This window comes from Podospora pseudoanserina (genome assembly GCF_035222485.1).
Source record: "Podospora pseudoanserina strain CBS 124.78 chromosome 7 map unlocalized CBS124.78p_7, whole genome shotgun sequence".
Classification (NCBI taxonomy): Eukaryota; Fungi; Ascomycota; class Sordariomycetes; order Sordariales; family Podosporaceae; genus Podospora; species Podospora pseudoanserina.
The window spans coordinates 1,603,744-1,623,801 of NW_026946671.1; the positions used below are offsets into that span (position 1 = coordinate 1,603,744).

Here is a 20,058-nt window from a genome sequence, read left to right on the forward strand (position 1 = left end):
GGCCGCATGGTGTGGTTGCCAAGTCAGTGGGTAGGCCGCCCTATACACTATATGTGCCGTCCAGGAGCAATAGCCGCCAGCAGAGAACTGCGCTGCTTCAGCAGGTACCGCTTCAGGGCACCTGGAGATATACCATGAGCTTCACCAATCCCAACCACCTACTGAGGGAGACCAACACACTGAGGGGAGCATAAGACCGTATATTAGAACTTAATCTCCGATTGGGTCACGTCCCGTCTGATGTCGCAATGGGGGCGAGGCCATGATCCTCTGTATCTGGAGTTTGTTATCTCGGCCGTACTTTGGAGTTGGGTGTTGAAGGAATGGGAACCATCTTAGCGTTATTTAGAAAGAAACACCGAACTCGCGTGTCTTGGGTAACAGTGGGATACTTCATGAAAGTTGTCGGTTGCTTTCAGAGTGCTGGTTAGAGAGCCACAAGCAGCACGAGCAGCAATATTGCAAGGCTGGAAAGGTAGATGGCGAGGTCGAAAAATGTATGGTCAGGCAAAGCCAGGTATCTGGTACACCGAGGAGCCTGTCGCTCACATCTCGCGGGACGACCCATAACAACCGAGAGGTGTTACGCATAGAAACCTTGGCGCCATCGCGCTACACAGACAGTTTCTCGTGGAGCGTGTTGCTCGATCACTGGTGAACCAAACTACAGGACACAATTTCGCAGAGAAGGTAATGCCGTGCCCCGACCAAGGCAGTGGCGGTCTGCCAACCTCCATGAACCAGGCACAAAGATGACCTGAGGGCGGGGGAACGACAGTTTCAAGGTTGACTGGGTTAGGTACCTAGGTGGCTGACAGCAGGATCCAGGGAGATAGTGGTGCATCGGCAGCGCAAAGGAGCTTTTTTCTCGGAGTATTACCGAAACAGGGGTCTCGCCTCCTGCAAAGAACCTGCCTGTCAGCGCCCAACAACCCCTGTGCTGTCCAGTCCTGATCTCCAAGCGATGTAGCTCCTGTGGCTGTCCAAAAGCGAAGCAGAAACCGATTCGACCACGGAAGGTCAAGAAGGCGTATCGTGGTTGTTGGCAAGTGTTTCAGTTCCAGATACATGCGTCTGTCGCACGTCATGCATACTGCGCGTATATTGTTGCCAAGGAGCCAGACCATGACAGAGATGAGCCTCGTTGGGAGGGAATCTGGCGAATTCTCCGAGACCTACTTGGCGAAGCTGTAGCAGGGGCCAACTTCCACAACCCTGCCTCCAGGGGTGTGCCGCAACAGCCGACTGCATCTCTGCACGTGGAGGTTTTCTGTGACTCGGAATCCATATGTTGGAAGCGGACGGGGAATGCGGAGTAGCTATGAGGGTGACAGGCTCAATATACAGTGCAGCGACGAGATACTCAAAGGAGATCCCGAGGGGAATAGTGTGAAAGGTGATGATGTACCTATTTGTCACCAGATACCTAAGACACCCTGGGCAGCCGGCCCTATCTTGGCAACCGTTGAAGCGCACGGAGCAAGCCCTACTTCGTATGAACAGCTCCTAGATGCTTCTAGTTGGATCTGACTGTCGTGATTTCATCTGGATGTGAACTCTGAAGAGGAATAAACAATATACTATTATGTAGACAAGGCTTTCTCCTTGCCGTCTTAAAAAGTGTAAAAATGGTTGATCAGAACACCTAGGAGAGAATGTCGTAGAAGTATGTATGCCACTGCCTTTTCAGCTTTCAAGTTCCGATCCAAACACAGCTGGCCTGTGATATCTTCTGTGCACGCGACAATGCTCTCCGAGGATCCACCTAGCTCGTCCATAGCTTGCGCTTGTGTCCTCTCCTGTCTCTCGTGTGTATCCTCTTCTTGTCCGTCCATGCAAAATATTACCCTTTCGTTGGCCCCCCACCTGGAAATCGTGCCTCATTCCTCGGTCGTAGGCGTTGCGTAGTCTATAGTCGCGCGCCTGTCGTGTATGTCGTAACTTTCCGCCCACCCGACCGAGTCTATATCATAAAAAAGCTAAAACAAATGTGTAGGACGAAATAGATGCCACAAAGGAAAAACAGAGCACAAAATTGTAGAATTTCAGCGGTTTCGGGGTATCTCAAATATTAGCGCCGCTTCTGTTCCAACAAAACAGCAAGCCCATCCCCTAAACATAAATCCATCCGCTAACAAAGAAAAGTAAATCAAGAAGCACGAGAGTGCGGAAAGAAGACGAAAGGGTATTGTCTGTGGATAAGCAAATCCAGTGTATGTGAAGGTAAATCCTAGATCGGGCCCTGTTCGATGGGCGATATGGACAATGTGTCTTTGGAAGCTGGGAGGAAGCCCCTACGGGTCGTACTGGATGTAGTCACTGGAGTTGTGACGGGTAAACGGTGGTGTCCCCCTCAGGTGCCGGAGCTCCTGGTGGAGACGCTGATTGCTATAAGTCTTCGCCTGATAGCTGTGCTGCCCTCTCGCGGCATGCAGCTGGTGTGAATCCGGTGCCGACTTTGTTGGCAACGATACGCCACTTTTCGTTTTCGTAATCTTGCAGGGCGGTTTTGAGTTTTTGATCCTAGACTGCTGTCAGCTTTTTCCGACATTGCTTGTCAGAATGCAAAGGGGGATACTGACCGTTTCATCCGTCCACTGTGTTGTCTTCGCCTTGAGTTTGGTGCAGTAACGCACTTGCAATGTCCCGCTTGACCGACCAGGGAAGAAGTCCGCAATTTGTTTCCACGTTAAGCTCTTGTTCTCCTTCAAGTCAATCAAGAGCTGATCATCCTCTGGCGTAAACTTCAGCTTGGGCCCCCTCGGTCTGGGAGCTGGGGCTGGCATCCCAGCTTGCCCAACCACGCTCGGAGCTCCGGCTCCTATGCTGCTCTCCCCATCACGTCGCATCAACTTGTTCGGAGGTCCTGTGTCTGGCAGCCGGTGGTGGTGATGTGCTGGGGGGACTCCCGTTGCTTGCGCATAGGCAGCGCCTAGGGGCGTTTGCTGCATCGAATCCAGCTCGTTCTGTTCAAGTTCCGATATGCCGGGAACCGAAAGATCGAGATCATCAGGCCGTTGACGCTTCACGCCGGCAGTAGACCCATGGGTCGGGGTTAGAGATGGGTAGAGGGGGGGCACGACGTTGTGGGGAGAGGGGTTGGTGCCGTAATGCGATGGCCCTGGATGGGCAGGGTGGCCGAGATGTCGCGCCCCCGGATGGCCGCCCAGGTGCGATGGGTCTGTGAGAATTGGGTGAGGGTGAGGGTGAGGGTGATGTTGGTGAGTAGCAGGATAGTGCTGTGGCAGGCCGTGGTGGGATTGATGGGGAGGCGGCTCATGGAGGGGCGGCGGCCCGGCGTGCTGAAGCGAGCCGCGATGGTGGTGCGTATCATAAGAATGCGGAGCTTGGCTCTGCTCGGCCGTATGCGGCTCCTGTGACGAGTAGTCGACATTGTAATCCGGTCCTACGCGATAATTGCCCGCCAGTGTGCCTCCGATGCATGGGTTCCGCCAGAGCGAGCCGCCCTGGCTGGTCGCCGGATTCTGAAAGGAAAGAATTGGAGGAAACTGGGCCCCGCGGGGCTTCTTCGGCGGAGAGGTTGGCGTGTGGTGCTGTTCGTACCCACTCAAAATGGCTGCTGTCAAACCTGGGACTTGCTACTTGCTCTCCTCGCTGATTAAAAGAGCCTGGCTGTCGAGGAAAACCAGGGCACATGTGGTGGTGGCTGCTGGTGAGCGGGCTCGTTCAGAAAGACTTCGGTGATAGGCTGTGTCGATCACGTTGGTGTTGGGGGGTGGGCCCTCCTCTTGGTAGCTTACTGTGTGATAGCTACAGTATATGTGTGCGTGTGCGGTATCTCGCTGTGGGCGGTAGGCGTCAAATAGTATTACGTCGGTCTCGACATTGGCTGCTAATGATCGGTTCGGTCCAACTCTTGGTCGATGGTTTGGAAAAGATACAGGCAGAGAACTCAGAGTCCAGAGCAAGCGGCAGTGGGCATGACTGGCATTATATCGTCTGATATTCGGTACCGTGTAGCAGAGTGAGAGGGAGGGTGTGGGTTTAGTACCTGTTGCCTGCCTGCTTTGGGTCCAAGAGTTAAAGCATTCGTTAGATACTTCCCATGTGCCTGACAACAGATCGTTCCTGAGCAAAGGTGGAGCCCGAGCTACCTCGACCAACGATGACGGTAGCATAATTTGAGGATCTTATGCCATGGTCTAGCTGCCGGATATAGAAACCGCACCCCGGCAGCAGTTGATGATGCAACGACGGGGGCATGAGTGCTTGGCTTGACCGGCAGGGTTATGAATACAGGACTAATCTATCCTACTCAATGACCCCGGCCGACTCATACCAACGAGGGGGAACTAGGGAAACAAAACGGCCCAAAGAGAGACGTGGGATGGAAACCGCATGGAAGAAGACTAAACATCCAGCTCAATGGAGAATTAAAATGTGAAACAGGGCCACCATGCAGGCGGAGACGGGCATGACGACAAGTGACTCCAGGTCCTTCAGTGAGATTCTCGTCCACTGCAGTAACGGCACTTGCCTTGCGAACCAAACTTGACAACTATGCTGCCGTCTGTCATCTCTTTGTGCGAGATCTGCTGGAAAAGAGCAGAAAGGGGCTGGGGTCAAGGGGATAGCAGAACATCCAGGCCAGCCTAGCCTACTGATCAGGCTGGGAGGGCAGAGAGCTTGCAGGAAACAGCGCGAATGTACTTGGCGATGATGCTCGCTGGGGCCGGTCAGGTACTGGCGGGTGCCCAGGAAGGACCATGGTACCTTGCTGATGAGTCCACCGAGCGTTGCAAAATGCCGTGTGGGAGGCAAGCGGAGAAGCTGCTGGGTTTTGGTGGTGGGCTCGAGTCCTGTCCCAAAAGGGCCATAATAGACCAGGGGGCCTATATCCGACACAGACCAGAGCTCGGTTCACGGGCACACCATAGGGCAACCGGAAGACCGACTGCTGGTCCAACGGCCACATGATTAGCTCCCGTGTCCCCTAGAGCTGCCAAAAGCTCCAGGATCCTGGCATTGCCAACGCAAGGCTCGTGCTCGGTATGAGAGTGAACACCAGTTGTCAGCCAGCTCAGGCGCTGCCTTTGTTCATATCGCCGGGAATTTTGACGACATGTTGGTACAAGTGCACGGCGTAAACCCGTGCCTCTGCATGCTTCTGGAAGGGCTTGACCCCGGTCTGGAAAAGAGCAGGATACCCGTCGAGTCGGCCGGCAGAAGCGTTCCCGTTGTAACCCTTTCATGGAGCAAAACCGTGCGTGGTCGGCGATCAGAGCTGCAAGATACCGGTGACAATGGCGAGGACGTGCGCGAAGCTATAGGCGCCCCGGGTATGATATGCCCAGGATACCATATCCAGATCCATATCCGGTTCATCTGATCATCGAGAGTGAGTGGAGGTTGATGGGAAGAGGCGAACACACCGTCCGTTCTATCGGCGACAAGCGCGACTGACGAGCTGGGCCACGGGCAGTACCATCTTGACAGCGAGTGTGGTAGGGAACTCGGATGAGGCTAATCTCGGGACCCCCAAGATTGCGCATATGTCAATGCTGCGAGGGTTCCCGGTCGTTCGCGGCCAACTGACTGTACAAAAACAAGGTGTCAGCAGGAGAAGAAAAGGGCGACAGATCCAGTTTTGCCAAACAAGAGACAGAAAAGTCAGGAAAGGGTAGCTGTTCGGCTCAAAGTGGACGTGTTGGCCGACTACGACGGCGCCGGTGTTTCTTGGCAGCCAGGAAGTGCTGCAGCGCAACGATTTTCCGACACGGTGGAGGCTCTGGCCAAGCATCGCATGAAGGAAACGCGTTTCATTCGAACCTTGCAATTAAAGGCCGTGTTATGCTCCCCCAATGGCAAGATTAACGTGATTTCGGGTTTCTAGAATCCTGCAGCGGTCTTCTAGCTTGAAGCGGGCGACCGGAAAGCCCGCAAGATATCGAAGCTTCGAAGATTTCAAGGGAGCTTCAACATGGACGCCATCGCTGGGTCACCGAAAAGGTCCAAGCGGCCAGGAGAGCGAGAGAAGCCGGGCCGTGAGGGTGGTGATGACCGCGTTCCCGTTGATCGTCGCGCATCAGAGTATGTATTTGCTTGAGACGTATCCTTTTCTATCTCGATTCGTTGATGTCTTGATGGTGCCCTGATGATTGTTTATTTTTTAGCGCACCTCCACTGTTCGTCATAATCCACCAAAAATAGGCAGTCACCAGGGATGCCTTCACCCCTCGCTCCCACCGCCGCCCTGGTTCGAAAAACGGCACTTTGGACGACGACGAACGGTGGATCCCGAAGTTAATGAGATCGGAAGACAGATTCATGCGACCTCACTAGCTGAGTGCAACCCATGTCGCCAGGCTGAACGAGGCTGACGCAACAGCAGAAGATCGGATGGCCACAAGCGCCTCATAGCATAGGTAGCACAACGGACGCAACTCGCTACGAGGTAGTCGAAGAATACAGGTGTAAACAATCAGCATCTGCGGTCCATCTCGCGAGCAACTGTGACACCATTTTCCTGCTCGGCCTGGCCTTCCGAGACTCCTGATCAGCGTTTTGACTCGGCCCGGGATGGGGGGGAAGAAGCTCGAGGTGGAGTCGTTACCCCGGATCGGGCTTGCCGCTGCGGGTCAGGGTCAACCTCCCAAGACAGTCCAGGGTCTACATGAACACCCATCCCATCTCATCGTCCGCCTACCCTACGGATCCTGGCCCTGCCGTTCAAAGCAATGGAGATATTCCATCCTGCCTAGGCAGTCCCTATCAGCCCACGAACTTCGGGACAGAGCTCCTGAGCTTCAGGCAGCACGGAAGGAATACCTACCTATTGCGCTGGAGCTCAAGGTCAATTCTCCGCTCGGGACCTGCAGCGGACATTTCCCACATCTGCAGGGACGGCTTGGCGTGCATGTTTCCATGCCGACTTTAAACACACCACACGCCTCAAGTGCCCACTCAACACGGCATCAACCGCCTCCGCCAGAGAAATAAACGCGGACGTAGGCGTTCAATAGTTCCTTCTACCTAACCCACACCTCCATCGCAGTGGCCTTGGAAGCATCGTCAACTTTCCCAAGTGGGAAACTCGTCCATTCTTCCCACCTCCCCACGCATGAACGCATTGAGCGCAATCTCTTGTGATCAGCGATATCCAACTGCTGAATCAGCCCTTACAGATGGTGTCTTCTCACTACGGGAAGAACAACCTCTCGGTTCCACCGTGCTGGTCTCTCTCTTCTTTTTGCCCTCCCGGTCCTGGGTGTACGATCGTCCTTCGTCCCGCACCGCATGCAAACAGTCTTTAGCCCTCAACCTCGGATCACACTTGTGTGGGCAATCATACGGGCATCGCTTCACTATATTGCGTCACCTCTCGCAAGCTTTGCCTTCCGGTCGGTTCGTAAGGTGAGCGGTAGGTCGGATGATCCAGCTTGGCAAAGAAAGCAGTCGGGCAATGGGAGGAGTGTGTGGTGTATAGCTAGGTAGTTGTCCCGAGGCCGTGGGGTTGGCAATGAGGCAGGTGATGTTTTGTCTTCTTTCTGGGCTGAGCCTTCGATCTTTTACAAAGCCCACCTAATTCCCCCACGCTTTACCCTAACCCTGTATTTCAGTGGCCTGTACTCGGCTTATCTTATCCATCTTATCATAGCGCAGAACCTGGAAAGCTTGCATCTCGCATGTCTCCACACAGCACCATCAAATTGGCGGGATCTTTGTGAACAAATTCACATCATCGAGTTCGACGAGTGCAACGAAGTCCCACGCCGGAAGCCGTGAGCACGTGGCTAGACCTTCCGGTGGCAGTAGATAAATAACATTGTTGTAGCAATTGATGGTTGTGTGCCGCATGTCGACACTGATTGGGCGGGAGGGCATCGGTATAATTCTCTTACGCCGTGCGACATCTTCCTTACCTCCTCAACTTCAACATGGTATCATTGATGTGATCCTAGGTTGTCTTGAAATCAAGTTTCCAGACCTGCCGTAACCCTTTTTTTTTTACTTCCCTTTTTTTCACTCGACAAGTGCTTGTACTCAATGTCGCGCGAACCGCCTTTTGATGGGCCCCTGCAACAGCCGCGCGACTTCGCAACAGACCCACCGGCTGCTCCTCCAGATCTTGACACCGCTGTTGACACCACCAGCCACCGCGATCGATATAACTCCAACATCGATACCAGCATTGCGGAAAAAGTTGCCCCCACGAATGATGCCGCGACCAGCCCGAGAAAGGCACCCGCCCGCGCAGATACCGGTGCGCCCTTCAGCCCCACCAGTCGACGGCGCACAACCCGGGTCGGCACATTTCGGACAGTCGACAACTTCGAAGACTTTGAACTCCGCCCGGGATGGCATCGTATGTTTACCTGACCACCCGCGACCATGTCGAACTTGTCCTGCTCCTCGACGCTTACCATACTCCTTTGCAGCCGGTTCGGAACCAGGGGTCGATCCACTCAAGCCAGATGGTGGCCACGCATCTATGCCTCAACTGAGCGCCCCATGCGAGATCACTATTGTCGACTTCTCCGAAGACAAGCTCTCGATTCAGAACAAGGACAACTCGTCTCTCGGCTCTTTCTTGGAGGTGCCACAACCAAAGTGGGCAAAATGTCGGTGGATCAATGTGAATGGCCTGAGCTGGGATGTTATCCAGCTGCTGGGGAAGCACAAGAGCCTTCATAAACTGGCCGTGGAAGATATTATGAACACGAGGAGCAGGACAAAGGCCGAGTGGTATCCAACACATGCCTTCATTGTCTTGACTCTTCAAAGGCTTGACGACACCTACAGGGACTCTGACGACGAGAGCTCTGATTCTGATGAGGCTGATGACACATCTAGCCATGCTAGTAATCGCAGCATCTTCAGTGGGAAAACTGGCAAGTATTCCCGGAAGCTCTTGAGGCGGTTGAAACGGACATTCCGTGCTGGGAAGTTCTCCTCAGACACCACATTAGAGGGTGGGAAGGACTGGGCCCAGGATGGCTCTGGGCCGTATCCCAGGGCTTCACGGTCTGAGTACCCAGAGGGCCCGACCAGAACCTTGCGAAGATACCACGCCGCACCAGACGATCCTATCGCAAGGTTTATGGACAAGAACTCAGCCCTGATCTCCAAAAACTACACGGTAGCCTGTGAGCAGGTCTCCATGTTCATCACGAACGACAACACTATAATTAGTTTCTTTGAAGAATCGGCTGAAGTGATAGAGGCACCCATCATCCAACGTCTCCAGACGAGTGATACAATCATCCGACAGTACGTACACCTCCCGTTCTCATCGCTAGTGCTTGACTAACAGGCCTTGATTTCTAGCTCATGCGATGCGTCCATGGTGGGACACGCAGTACTGGATGGAATTATCGATCTTGCCATCCAGGTAGCGAGCTGCTATCGTGATGCTATCGGCGATATTGAACCCGAAGTGTTGACTCACCCCAACATCGGCCACACCAAGAAGCTGTACATCCTCACATCGGAGATCAATGCGCTGATTAGTTTCATCAATCCAATCACGACATTGATACAAGCCCTGCGTGATCACAAAACGGATATGGCGCTCGACAAAGCCATGGCCAAAATCTTGGACCCCAATCATGACCCCATCATCACCACGCTGACGTACACCTATCTCGGTGATGTTCTGGACCACTGCGTCCTCATCACAGATACTTTGAATAGGCTCAAGAGCTCCGCTGATGGGATGATAGGGCTGATTTTCAACACCATTTCAGCACATCAGAACGAATCCATGAAGCAATTGACCACAGCCACCATTATCTTCTTGCCGCTCACTTTCATCACGGGTTACTTCGGGCAAAACTTTGTTCCGTTCACCGTTTTAGAGCAAGATATTGGCTACTTGTGAGTGTTTCTCTCTCCGGTTTCGAGAGTCCATCTGTCAAGCAGGCTAACCAGTCTATTTGAAGCTGGAAAATCGCTGTCCCTGTCGTCTTTGCGACGATAATCCTCTTGCAGAGAGAAGCCATTGTCGACTATTGCAAGGCCATCTTCCAGCGTCGTTATCTCTGGGAGTTGAAGAAAAGGCGCTCGGATCGACGAAACAAGAAGCGGGTTTGAGTGTAGAGCGGGTCTGGTGTGTAAACACACGCAGCATGATCAGGAACTTACGCCGTTCAGGGCCAGAAGCGCTTCATAAACGTCACAATGTCGCTTGACTGGTGCTCTTCGTGAACTTGAGGATGAGAATACTGTATGTCTCTACTTTCATGTGGGCACGCTCAGATATTTCTGTCAGGTACTGATGTGTCCATCCGAACTCAGAACCTACAACTTCATCAACTCGTCGGCCCAGGAGATGTTTTCTAGGAGGGAAAGAACGTCTTACGTCACTGCTTCTCGGCCAGACACTAGCTATATGCGGATTTCTTCTGCCCGCGACCTGCAATCTTCTTTTTACTATCGCTTCTGATCCATTCACTGCCTCTTCTCCCGCCCACACCTGATTTATCTGGCACTTTGATACCTTCTTCCTCTCTCATTCTTCTACATCTTCCCTTCCATCCTTCCACATCCTCCCTTCCATCCTTCCACATCCTCCCTTCTCATCCTTCCACGCCCTCCGTCCTCTTCCTTACACCTTCATTTTCCTTCCATCCTCCTCTTCCTCACCCTCTCGTCCTTATAGCCTCACTTCTACATCGACTCTTCCACGCCATTCTTTATCTTCTTCACTGCTGGCTCGCTTGACTTTTTATCGACCGTCCTCCAGTTCTTCACAATCTTACCAAGTCCCCGCCCGACTTCCAGCCACTCTCACTACAATTCGACTCTCTGCCTCTGATATCCGATATATCCTGCTCGAGTTCGCTCAACTATTCCGCGCCTTCCTTCTAATAGCTGATATCGAACAGCGCATAGTACCTTCCTCTATTTTCAACTAACCGACATTTCTATTTGACTTTTTCTACAAGTTCCCGACCACAATCTTTTCCCATCCTTTTCTTTTATCTTTCAATTCTTACTTGCACACAGGACAGGAGGCCTCGCCAGTTGTCGTTCACAAGTAATTTACTCACTCATTTCTTTCATCTTCAGTCATCATCTTATTCAACATGGCTCTTGGGGATACACCTGAAATCGGCCAGCAGGCATATGGGACAGTTGGAGATTCCAACACGACTAACTTCCCGCCATCGCCCACCAAACTCACGTTTGCTCCAGTGGTTGACCCAGGTGCAGGCAGCGGGCCAAAAAAGGCCGGTAAAAAAGGCAAGAAGGCCAAAAAAAGCGACCTGGACCCTAACGGCCCCCCCAAGAATGCTAAGGAATACTGGCAGCAACACTATGCTCGTGCGTGCGAGAGCGGGTCGAATTTGAAGCGCGAGGCTGTTGAGGAGCCCTACGAGACTCCCTCCACCAAAATACAGCGCATGTCAGGCCCAGACGACAAATCTGAGGGGCTTATTCCAGTCAAAGCCGAGACGGATGTTTCGATCAAGGCTGAGGAACCTGGTTTCATCGAGATCGAGGTGCCTGTTTTCGTCAAGGCTGAGGGGCCAGGTCTCATCAAGACTGAGGAGGATACCGCATGTGACTACAAGATACCTTTACCAAGTAAAACGGCGGTCCAGGCTGCAGTCGACGAAGCCTTGCAAACAATTGAGGACAGGCTTGACAAGGGGGATATGCAGGCGTGCAAGGACTTTGAAGAGTTTCGTGAAGCCACGCTGTCATTTGGGGTCAATAACTGTAAGCCAGTGGAGGGAAAGTGGAAGCTCAAAGGCTTCAAAACACCACTTTACAATCACCAGGTACGTACATGCTTCTCATCCCTAACTCAGGATCAGCTCACCAATATCTCATGGATGTGACAGTTGATAGGGGTGAGATGGATGTGTTCCCGAGAGTTCCACCCCCGCGGGTCCAATGGAGGGATCCTCGCCGACGAAATGGGTCTCGGGAAGACAGTTCAGCTCCTGGCGTGCATGTCACAAAACCCGCCTAGTAGTCGCCGGGACAAAACCCAAAAAACCCTCATCATTGCGCCAGAGAAGCTGTTGACGCAGTGGTATCGGGAGATATTTGATCATTGCGACGACAAAGGCCTGCGAGTGTTGGTCTACAAAAACACCAATGCAATGGCCGATGATGAGTGCGCCAATAGTGATATCATGTAAGTATCACGGAGTTGCCTTCCTGTGCGTTCTATGCTAATCAAGCATGAACGTTCAGAATCACGAATTATGCACAAGTTCAACGCCAAGCTAGCAAAGGCCTCGCCGAATGTGAGGAGTCGGAGGAGAGTGAGGATCCTTCAGATTTTCGAGAGATCTCCCTGAAGCAGAAACTGCACCGGCATGGCCCCCCGTTGTTTCGCATCAACTACTACCGCATCGTTCTAGATGAGGCCCATGCGATTAATAACAGGGAGAGCAGCACGTCCCTCGCCTGCAGATACCTCACAGGCAAATATCGCTGGGTTCTAACGGGAACCCCGCTGACCAACACCACAGCAGAGGTATTTCCCTACCTTGACTTCTTGGGCACCAAGTTCAAGAAGTACGATACCTTCATTCAGGCTATGGGGGGCGTCAAGGGCAAGATGGGAGACATGGAAGAACTTCAGAAAACGCTATCGGAACTTACTCTGAGACGTCGTGTTGACACGCAACTGATGGGCGCACCCATTCTTCAGATTCCCAAGGCACATCCGGTTCAGGTTGTCACGGTTAACTTTTCCCCTTTTGAGATGGAAGCATACGGGAAAACAAACCGGAGACAGATGGCGTTGGAGGTACGACGCCAAGCGTATCAAGACGCCGGTCAACCATATGATCCCGGACCAGAAAAGGGTACAATGCAAAAGATTGTCGATCATCTCCAATTCTTCACCTCGCATCCAGCCCTTGTTGAGCCTGACTGGTATGAGGACCAGGAGAACCAAGACAAGTCTAGGCTGCCGGAGCTCAGTGAGGTCAAATGCAACTGCTTCTGCAGATATTGCCGGCGAGTCGTGACCCCGGCCTCTAAATTGGCTGATGTAAGCACCCGCTTTCATGGAACTTTCATCCGTCCGTAATACTAATAAATCTGTTCAGTGCGGCCACCCGTTCTGCGCCTCATGTTTCGGTAACCTCATATCCCGTCATCACAACAAGGAGAAAGCCTGTTGCCCGAGCTGCAACAAGCCAGTCGGTTCTGGTAGATCAGGCAAGGGCAGCTGTCCGAGTCATCAGGGCATGCCTATCCTGCCTCGCGATAACGGGCACACTTACCGCCACTTTGGTGACGATGACAATGGGTTTCAGCCACGGTTCAGTAAGCATCAAGAAACCACAGGGAAAGGGACGAAAAAGAAGGCACGCAGAGCGAAGTCTGGCAAGAAGAAGAGGCATCCATGGAAGAGAATAAAAGCAACCAAGACGAATAATAAGGGGGGAAAGCAGAAGAGACAAACTGTCCAAACAGTGCAGCAAACACGCGCCAACACGCTCAATTTCATGAAGGGCGTCGACTCCCATCCTTGGGATCCGGTGCCGCACAGCGCTAAAACGAAGGCGACACTTGACCTAATCGACGGATGGCAATCTGAAGCGCCAGAGGATAAGATTATCATCTTTGTGCAATGGATCCCGATGCTCTCGATTTTGGGCCGCATGCTTACACAGAGCGGATACCGGTTTGTGTACTTCTGGGGCGACCTGGACCAAAACGACCAAGAGCAGTCTCTAAAGACCTTCAGGAAGGTCCCGGCCGTGAAGATCATGCTGGCATCTATCACCTGCACCGCACACGGTCTGAACCTCACTGTGGCGAGCCGGGCCATCATGTATGACCACTGGTGGAATGTCTGTCGCCAGCAGCAAGCCTTCGGAAGAATTCACCGTATTGGACAAACCAAGGAAGTGCATACGGCCAAGATTGTGGTTGCAGGCTCTGTGGATGAGAGGATTATTCAAATTCAGCAGGATAAGGAGACTGCTATTTCTGGGGTTATGGATGGCATGGACGAGATCAAGAAGCGGCCAATCTCGATAGCTAAGGAGATCCTGGGGTTGGGGGATCTTTCAGACTCTATCGATGAAAATGCTGATATAGATGAGGACGAGGATTACTACGAGGATAGCGATGACGAGGATGATGATGAGGAGGAGACTGATAGCGAGAGCGAATCCACTAGTGATGAGAGTGGCAGTGAGAGTGGCTCCGGTAGTGGCAGCTATGATGATAACGAGGATGATGGAGAGCACTCGGGGTCGAAGTCGGATTAGTTTGCTTATTCTTGCTTGAGGAAGATTTGACATTAAATATTGGCTTTCTTGACAGGGGACAATAATCTGGGATGGTTAGTGGCCGGTTGGTGGGACAGGAGTATCATAACTGCTGTCCCTGAAACCTGATGAGATTTAACAAGGCCAACACTTCGTTCAATTTATAGTTTCCAAAATTCAATATTTCGAGGTGATCGCCCACTTTTTGATTGCGGGTGCTCATCATGTTGTGCGCACCGGGTGGAAATAAAGAGAGGAGCACCGTATTCAGTTGCATCCATGATCGATGTTCTACGCAAAGGAGAGGTCGCTAAAGAAGTGGAAGGCGCTGTTTAGCAACGTGGACGAAAGACTGATGATCACAACCGTCATTGGCAGGCCGAAAATGCGCATGGGTTGTTCGATTGAGGTTAGATTGATGTAGTTTGATTACCTACAGAGCTCCTTCTTATTTCACCTGATGCACACAATAAAAATTGTGGGTCGCCTGCAATCAAGGCGAGTGGTCACCCACCCTATCCCTTGCCAGACCAAGAGCCTCCTTCTCGTCTTCATCCAGAAGACCCAAAGCCTGTCGACGAGTCGGGGCCTTTGAGTCGAAGTAGGGCTTTTCGGCAAGCGATGTGACACGAGTGCCGTGTCTCGAATACTTTCCTTCGTAATCCCAACTGGCGCTATGGATCGTAATTCTAACGTTATTTGCAGGTTAGTCAATTTGCTTTCCCCTCCTCTTCTTCAATCTGTCGTCGCTGACTCACCTGTTGTCCCACAGAGCACTGGTCCCGGCGGTCCATCGGAATCGGGCCTGGATATCCGCGTTCTTCTCATACACGTCATGCAGATAATTCAAGATCAAGTCGCTCTCAGCTTTATCCAATCCAACTATCCTCGTCGTCAGCGCGCGGTTCACCCAGAGTGCTTTCCAGCCTGTTGCAGGGTGCACACGAACAAGAGGATGGACCCTTTCGACGAACTTTGGACCGGCACTCGGATTCTCGCGGTCAAGATAGGCATGTGCGGAGCGATACACAGCTTGTTTTCCATCGATGAACTTGCGGAATTCGGGGGATAGTTTCTCATAAGCACCGTATCCCGAGGCCCAGAGCGTGTCCCCCCCTACCGGAGGCACAGTGTCGTTGTGGAGGTGGGTAATGCCTGCCGGCTGTCGTTCATGGACAAGATCGGTGTGCCATCGAGACGCTCCTCCTGGGTTACGAAAGTTGGCGGGCAAATCTTGGGCCTGGAGGTCTGGCCAGATGACAGTCACGCCCGGGACGCCAGGCACTTGTGGGACCTGGGGCTGCATCACGACTGAGTCAGCTCATTGCTACTGGGGGTGGGATAGCATCACATACATGCACTTCAACCTCACCAAACCATTCTCCTAGCTCTCTCTGTTGTTGTGGGGAAATATCTTGGTCTCTGAGAAACACAACACTGCGTTCCGCGATCAAAAGAGCAAGCTCGTCACGTTGCTCGGGTGTCAGGTCCTTCAACTGGAGACCCTCAATCTCAGTACCGATATGGGCTGTCAGGTCGGTCACCTTGCTTGCCGCCGAAAACAGATTCTTCTTGGACTTGTCAGCTCTGGCCCCTGCATCTTCATGGATACGCTCAGCACTGCGGAGTTGGTAGACATCCTGGAGATACAAGGGTACTAGTGGACGGTATGGATATCCGTTGGTCAGGTCTACTCCAGACCTGATCAGCCGTTGCCGGGCTGGCTCTGGGAGGGCCAAGGTGTCTTTCTTGGGCTCGACTGTGTCGACGATTGATGCCTCGATTGCAGCAGGCGCCATGGTCAAGATGCTGACAAGAAAATGTATGATATTTTAAGCTCTCCAAGACACCTGTTTTGGGGTCGTCCATGAGAGGGTTCAGCAGCAGATATGGTTTGGATTTACAACAACATCGCTCACATGCCCCCCACTCGTCAAGGAAACCGGCATTGCCAGCATTCATATCAATACCGCTTCTGCAAAGCGGTTATCAATGATCCAATATGTATACCGGATTGCGAGATCACTACAATATGTCGTGGAAGTGAGGGGCACTGCACATCACCGGGTATAAGATACCGGTTGCATCTTTGAAAACCACATCACCGGACCTATCAGTCCGTTCGATGACGGGGAATGACGGATGCGTTTGTGATGCCATGTCTGCACAAATTGTGTGCTTGGCGGTCGCCATAATACGGGTACATTTGATTTCAGGGCTTGTCATGGTATCAAAATTGCAGGCTACCACAGAGCTGGTCGTATGCCCAAGTCCACAGTTCTGGCAGTTTTCAAAGCCATTCCATCCGATTTATTCTCTTGTCCCATGACTCACCCAATGTCTTGTCAAAAGTAGAGATGAATGCATGTAGCCTACCTAGAGAATGCCGATCAAATCGAAGAGTGATAAGGGATCTGGCACAAATTCAGCATTGTCAACTCTTTCAATACAGCCCCTCAGAGCACATACCATTTTCAGAATCAACATTGATGTTTGCGCGATCAGCTACGCAATATGGCGTGATCCATGACGCGGGGGTTGGGCCACATCTGAGCTCGCAGAAAAGTATCGCATCTCCATATTTGAAGTCCACTAAAGATGCTGAGCTCGATACTCTTTTATATTTCCCTTCCTAATGTTGCTCAAAACAGTGATAGAGATTCACCATCAGGAACATGTCGGAACTACGAAGTCAACCTTCTCGGCAGACGGTCGCAGTCATCGGAGCAGGTATCAGCGGCGTATGCACAGCTGCACACTTGCTAAAAGAAGGTCTCTCAGTGACGGTCTTCGAACGCTCAAGCATTGCCGGTGGAATCTGGCACTATGATGACCGCGTTCCCGGCGACCCATCATATCCTAGCAACACGCCGTCTCTTGGGGACTATGAGGTTTCTCAACGAGGTCAATTTTCCTATGTTACGCCTCCATCTGAGCAAAGGATTGAAACACCACAAAATCAGACCTTTCGGGTGGAAGCAAACAACTACCTTTCCGACCTCGAGGCGCACTTCTCACCACCCGGCCCGTGTTACCAAGGCCTACGCAATAACGTCCCGACATACCTCATGGAAAGTAGTCTGGGCCAGTGGCCCGAGGGTACCGAACCCGTAGTTGGTCAAAGAGATGTTGAAAATTACGTCCAAGGCCTGGCAGAAGTGCATGACGTCAACAACCAGACTCTATTTCACACCCGAGTAGATGAGGTCAAGAAGACACAGGATGGGTCCAAGTGGGAGTTGCGATCAGTGACGTTGGAGAAAGAAGAGCTTGGTGTTCGGTTCACTGAAAGATTACATCTATTTGATCGAGTTGTCGTGGCTTCGGGGCATTATAACATGCCACGGATTCCTGACATTACTGGACTCAAGGAATGGAAAACAAGGTTTCACGCCAGGATCATTCATTCAAAGCAGTATCGAAACCCACAGAGGTATCGGGACCAGAATGTGGTGGTTCTTGGTGCTGGTGTGTCTGCTTTGGATATCTGCCGGGAGCTGGATGGAGTTGTAAACAAAGTCTACCAGAGTGCCCGTGGAGGACAGTTTGACCTCCCAGTCTCACTGCTGCCGTCATCTACGAGACGAGTGCCGGAAATAGCTAGCTTTATTCTCGATAACGACGAAAGACACCAGCACTTTCCGGAAGATGGCCAGCATATTCCCGGGAAGATCGCTTTGAAGGACGGCCAAGTACTCGACAAGATTCACCACGTGGTCATGGCAACAGGATATATAACATCTTACCCTTTCCTCCCGCATCTCCATTCCGACACGGCACCAATCACAGAACCAGGGGAATATCTGGTGGTGACATCGGACGGCAACATGGCGCATAACTTGCACAAAGATATCTTCTACATCCCCGACCCAACCTTGGCTTTTGTAGGCGTACCTTATCATGTGGTCACGTTTTCGCTTTTTGATTTTCAGGCCCAGGCGGTGGCAAGAGTGTTTACTGGGAGAGCAAAGCTTCCAAGTCGAAAATTGATGAGACACGAGTACGAGAGAAGGGTGCTGGAGAAAGGCCTCGGAAGAGGGTTCCACTCGCTACATCAAGAGGGAAAGGAGTTGGCGTATGTAAGGGAGCTGGTTGAATGGGTCAACGAAGGTGATGTTCATGGAGAGGGGCGGAATGACTGCAACATGAAGGGGCATACCGCGGAGTGGCTGGCGGGATATTATGAGATGAAGGCAAAGACTAGAGGGTTGTTTCCAGGTAGGGGAATTATATCTGTGGCGGAAGATACTACACTACGGAACTGAGGTTGCGAACCTCGAGACTTCTCGGGTACGGTACCCGTGACGCAAACGGGCATTTATCTGTGGTTCTCCCATCTGGCTTCCTCTAGAGTCTGGTGGTGCTCTTCCATCGTCTTCTAGCATCTTCATCACACTCTCAGTCTGTGGCCCAAAGTGGGGCCGAGCAGATGGCAACCGGGCACTGACGTCACCCGATAGTCGCGAGAATCGGATGGGACAGTCCGCCCATAGAGGCTCTCGTTTCTTTGCCTTATTACTTATGCGCAAATGAGTTGTTGTTGAGGAAAATAAAGTCATTGGATAGAGGGGTTTCTGGAGAGCAACTGTATGTAAGACTTTTTCTGAGAAATTTCGTTGTTGCAAAGATATTGCTGCAGAGAATCACGAAATGCCCCAAAAGCTGGTTATGTCCTTTTCCATCCGCGTGTTACGCGCAACAGGTCCAAATTCTACTTCAGTAGTATCTTTGAATTCTTCTTTGTTCGCGCTATAACTTGACGTGGAGTGTTTGACGGAGGTCTATCATGCTATCAAGCAATTCGATGAAGAAGGCGAGATCCCATCTACTTTCCTGGGGGTCCTTCTCCGCAGGGGGCGTGCTTCTACCTTGAGCGCACTCCTATCCCAAAGCTTCCTAACTACACCCCCAGATACTTTGCAGTTCCCAAACATGAAAAGAAGATCAACAGTCCATCACACTCAAAATCGCTTACAAAAACTAATCTCTGGCATCATCAGCGCTGGCTTTACCTCCGCACATTTTTTAATGAAAGAAAGGAGCAGTGCATCACCAGATCAAGACCAACATACCAGTCCACCCCCACCAAAAGTGACCTTCAACCATCACATGCCAAATCACACTGACACATGCAAATAGCTACGTAATGGCTACGCACTTGACCATTTCAGGCGGGCTGATTGTGTTTGCCCCAGAGGTGCCCCCAATGATGTACTTAACAAACCCTTCAGTCCCCAAATTTTGGCGGAAGCTTTTCTTCTTTTTTTTTCATCGAACTGCAGAAGTCAGCCAGTCAACAAGCATAAAGGCACGTATATTCACCCCATTTTGTCGTGAGCAAACACATACTTCACTAACCAACAAAACAGGCACTCTTGCTCGCTCGCTCCGCTGCTGTGGTAAGCTTCTGTTCGTCCATGCCTTCTTGATTTCGCTTGCTGACCAGTCTCTTGCAGATTTGTGTGATTGCTTACCGCTCGCTCGTAAATTTTGTGTGACAGCTTGTCACTCGCTGGTGAATTGTTTGTGGTATGTTTTCGCTCGCTCACTCTTGTTGACCTCGTCTGCTAATGCTGCTCTTTTTCACAGCTGTGCTTGCACACGCTCGCTCGATCCGTTTGCTCGCCCCACGCCACCCATTTATCTTTTTATCTTTTTCTTTTTTTTTTCTCGACAATGGCTCGCAGTGCCATACCTTCCACCACCTGGCCCCGGTACGTCGTCCGTCCGAGTCCGACACCTCCCGACCCTGCGATCCGGGTGCAGGCCTGGCTGGATCGTGTGGTCCACAAGATGAAGGACGGGGTCCTTCCCATTTCGTCGGTACGTCGAGCCCTGGATGCATCAATGC

General features: G+C 51.9%; 5 protein-coding genes across 5 annotated transcripts; 3 read left to right on the forward strand and 2 right to left on the reverse strand.

Annotated features, from left to right (window-relative positions):
• Nucleotides 1-1,567: 1,567 nt before the first annotated feature.
• Nucleotides 1,568-3,657, reverse strand: QC764_711440 (uncharacterized protein; the record flags this gene model as incomplete). The annotated part of the gene is made up of 3 exons (XM_062950765.1): nt 1,568-2,523; nt 2,583-3,471; nt 3,569-3,657. 3 exons carry the CDS (start codon nt 3,655-3,657, stop codon nt 2,389-2,391), a joined length of 1,113 nt encoding a protein of 370 aa, XP_062796807.1. The 3' UTR covers nt 1,568-2,388.
• Nucleotides 3,658-7,825: 4,168 nt separating this feature from the next.
• On the forward strand, nt 7,826-10,794 carry QC764_711450 (uncharacterized protein). The gene is made up of 5 exons (XM_062950766.1): nt 7,826-8,326; nt 8,400-9,231; nt 9,289-9,837; nt 9,903-10,505; nt 10,528-10,794. Exons 1-4 carry the CDS (start codon nt 8,008-8,010, stop codon nt 10,051-10,053), a joined length of 1,851 nt encoding a protein of 616 aa, XP_062796808.1. The 5' UTR covers nt 7,826-8,007; the 3' UTR covers nt 10,054-10,505; nt 10,528-10,794.
• Nucleotides 10,795-11,366: 572 nt separating this feature from the next.
• QC764_711460 (uncharacterized protein) lies at nt 11,367-14,207 on the forward strand (the record flags this gene model as incomplete). Its single annotated transcript, XM_062950767.1, has 4 exons — nt 11,367-11,747; nt 11,811-12,109; nt 12,169-12,976; nt 13,035-14,207. The coding sequence occupies 4 exons, from the start codon at nt 11,367-11,369 to the stop codon at nt 14,205-14,207; spliced, it is 2,661 nt and encodes an 886-aa protein (XP_062796809.1).
• Nucleotides 14,208-14,595: 388 nt separating this feature from the next.
• QC764_711470 (uncharacterized protein) lies at nt 14,596-16,118 on the reverse strand. The gene is made up of 3 exons (XM_062950768.1): nt 15,563-16,118; nt 14,966-15,507; nt 14,596-14,896 (listed from the first exon to the last, which is right to left on the reverse strand). The coding sequence occupies exons 1-3, from the start codon at nt 16,004-16,006 to the stop codon at nt 14,701-14,703; spliced, it is 1,182 nt and encodes a 393-aa protein (XP_062796810.1). The 5' UTR covers nt 16,007-16,118; the 3' UTR covers nt 14,596-14,700.
• A 764-nt stretch (nt 16,119-16,882) lies between these two features.
• Nucleotides 16,883-18,472, forward strand: QC764_711480 (uncharacterized protein; the record flags this gene model as incomplete). The annotated part of the gene is made up of 1 exon (XM_062950769.1): nt 16,883-18,472. The coding sequence occupies one exon, from the start codon at nt 16,883-16,885 to the stop codon at nt 18,470-18,472; it is 1,590 nt and encodes a 529-aa protein (XP_062796811.1).
• Between the last annotated feature and the right edge of the window lie 1,586 nt (nt 18,473-20,058).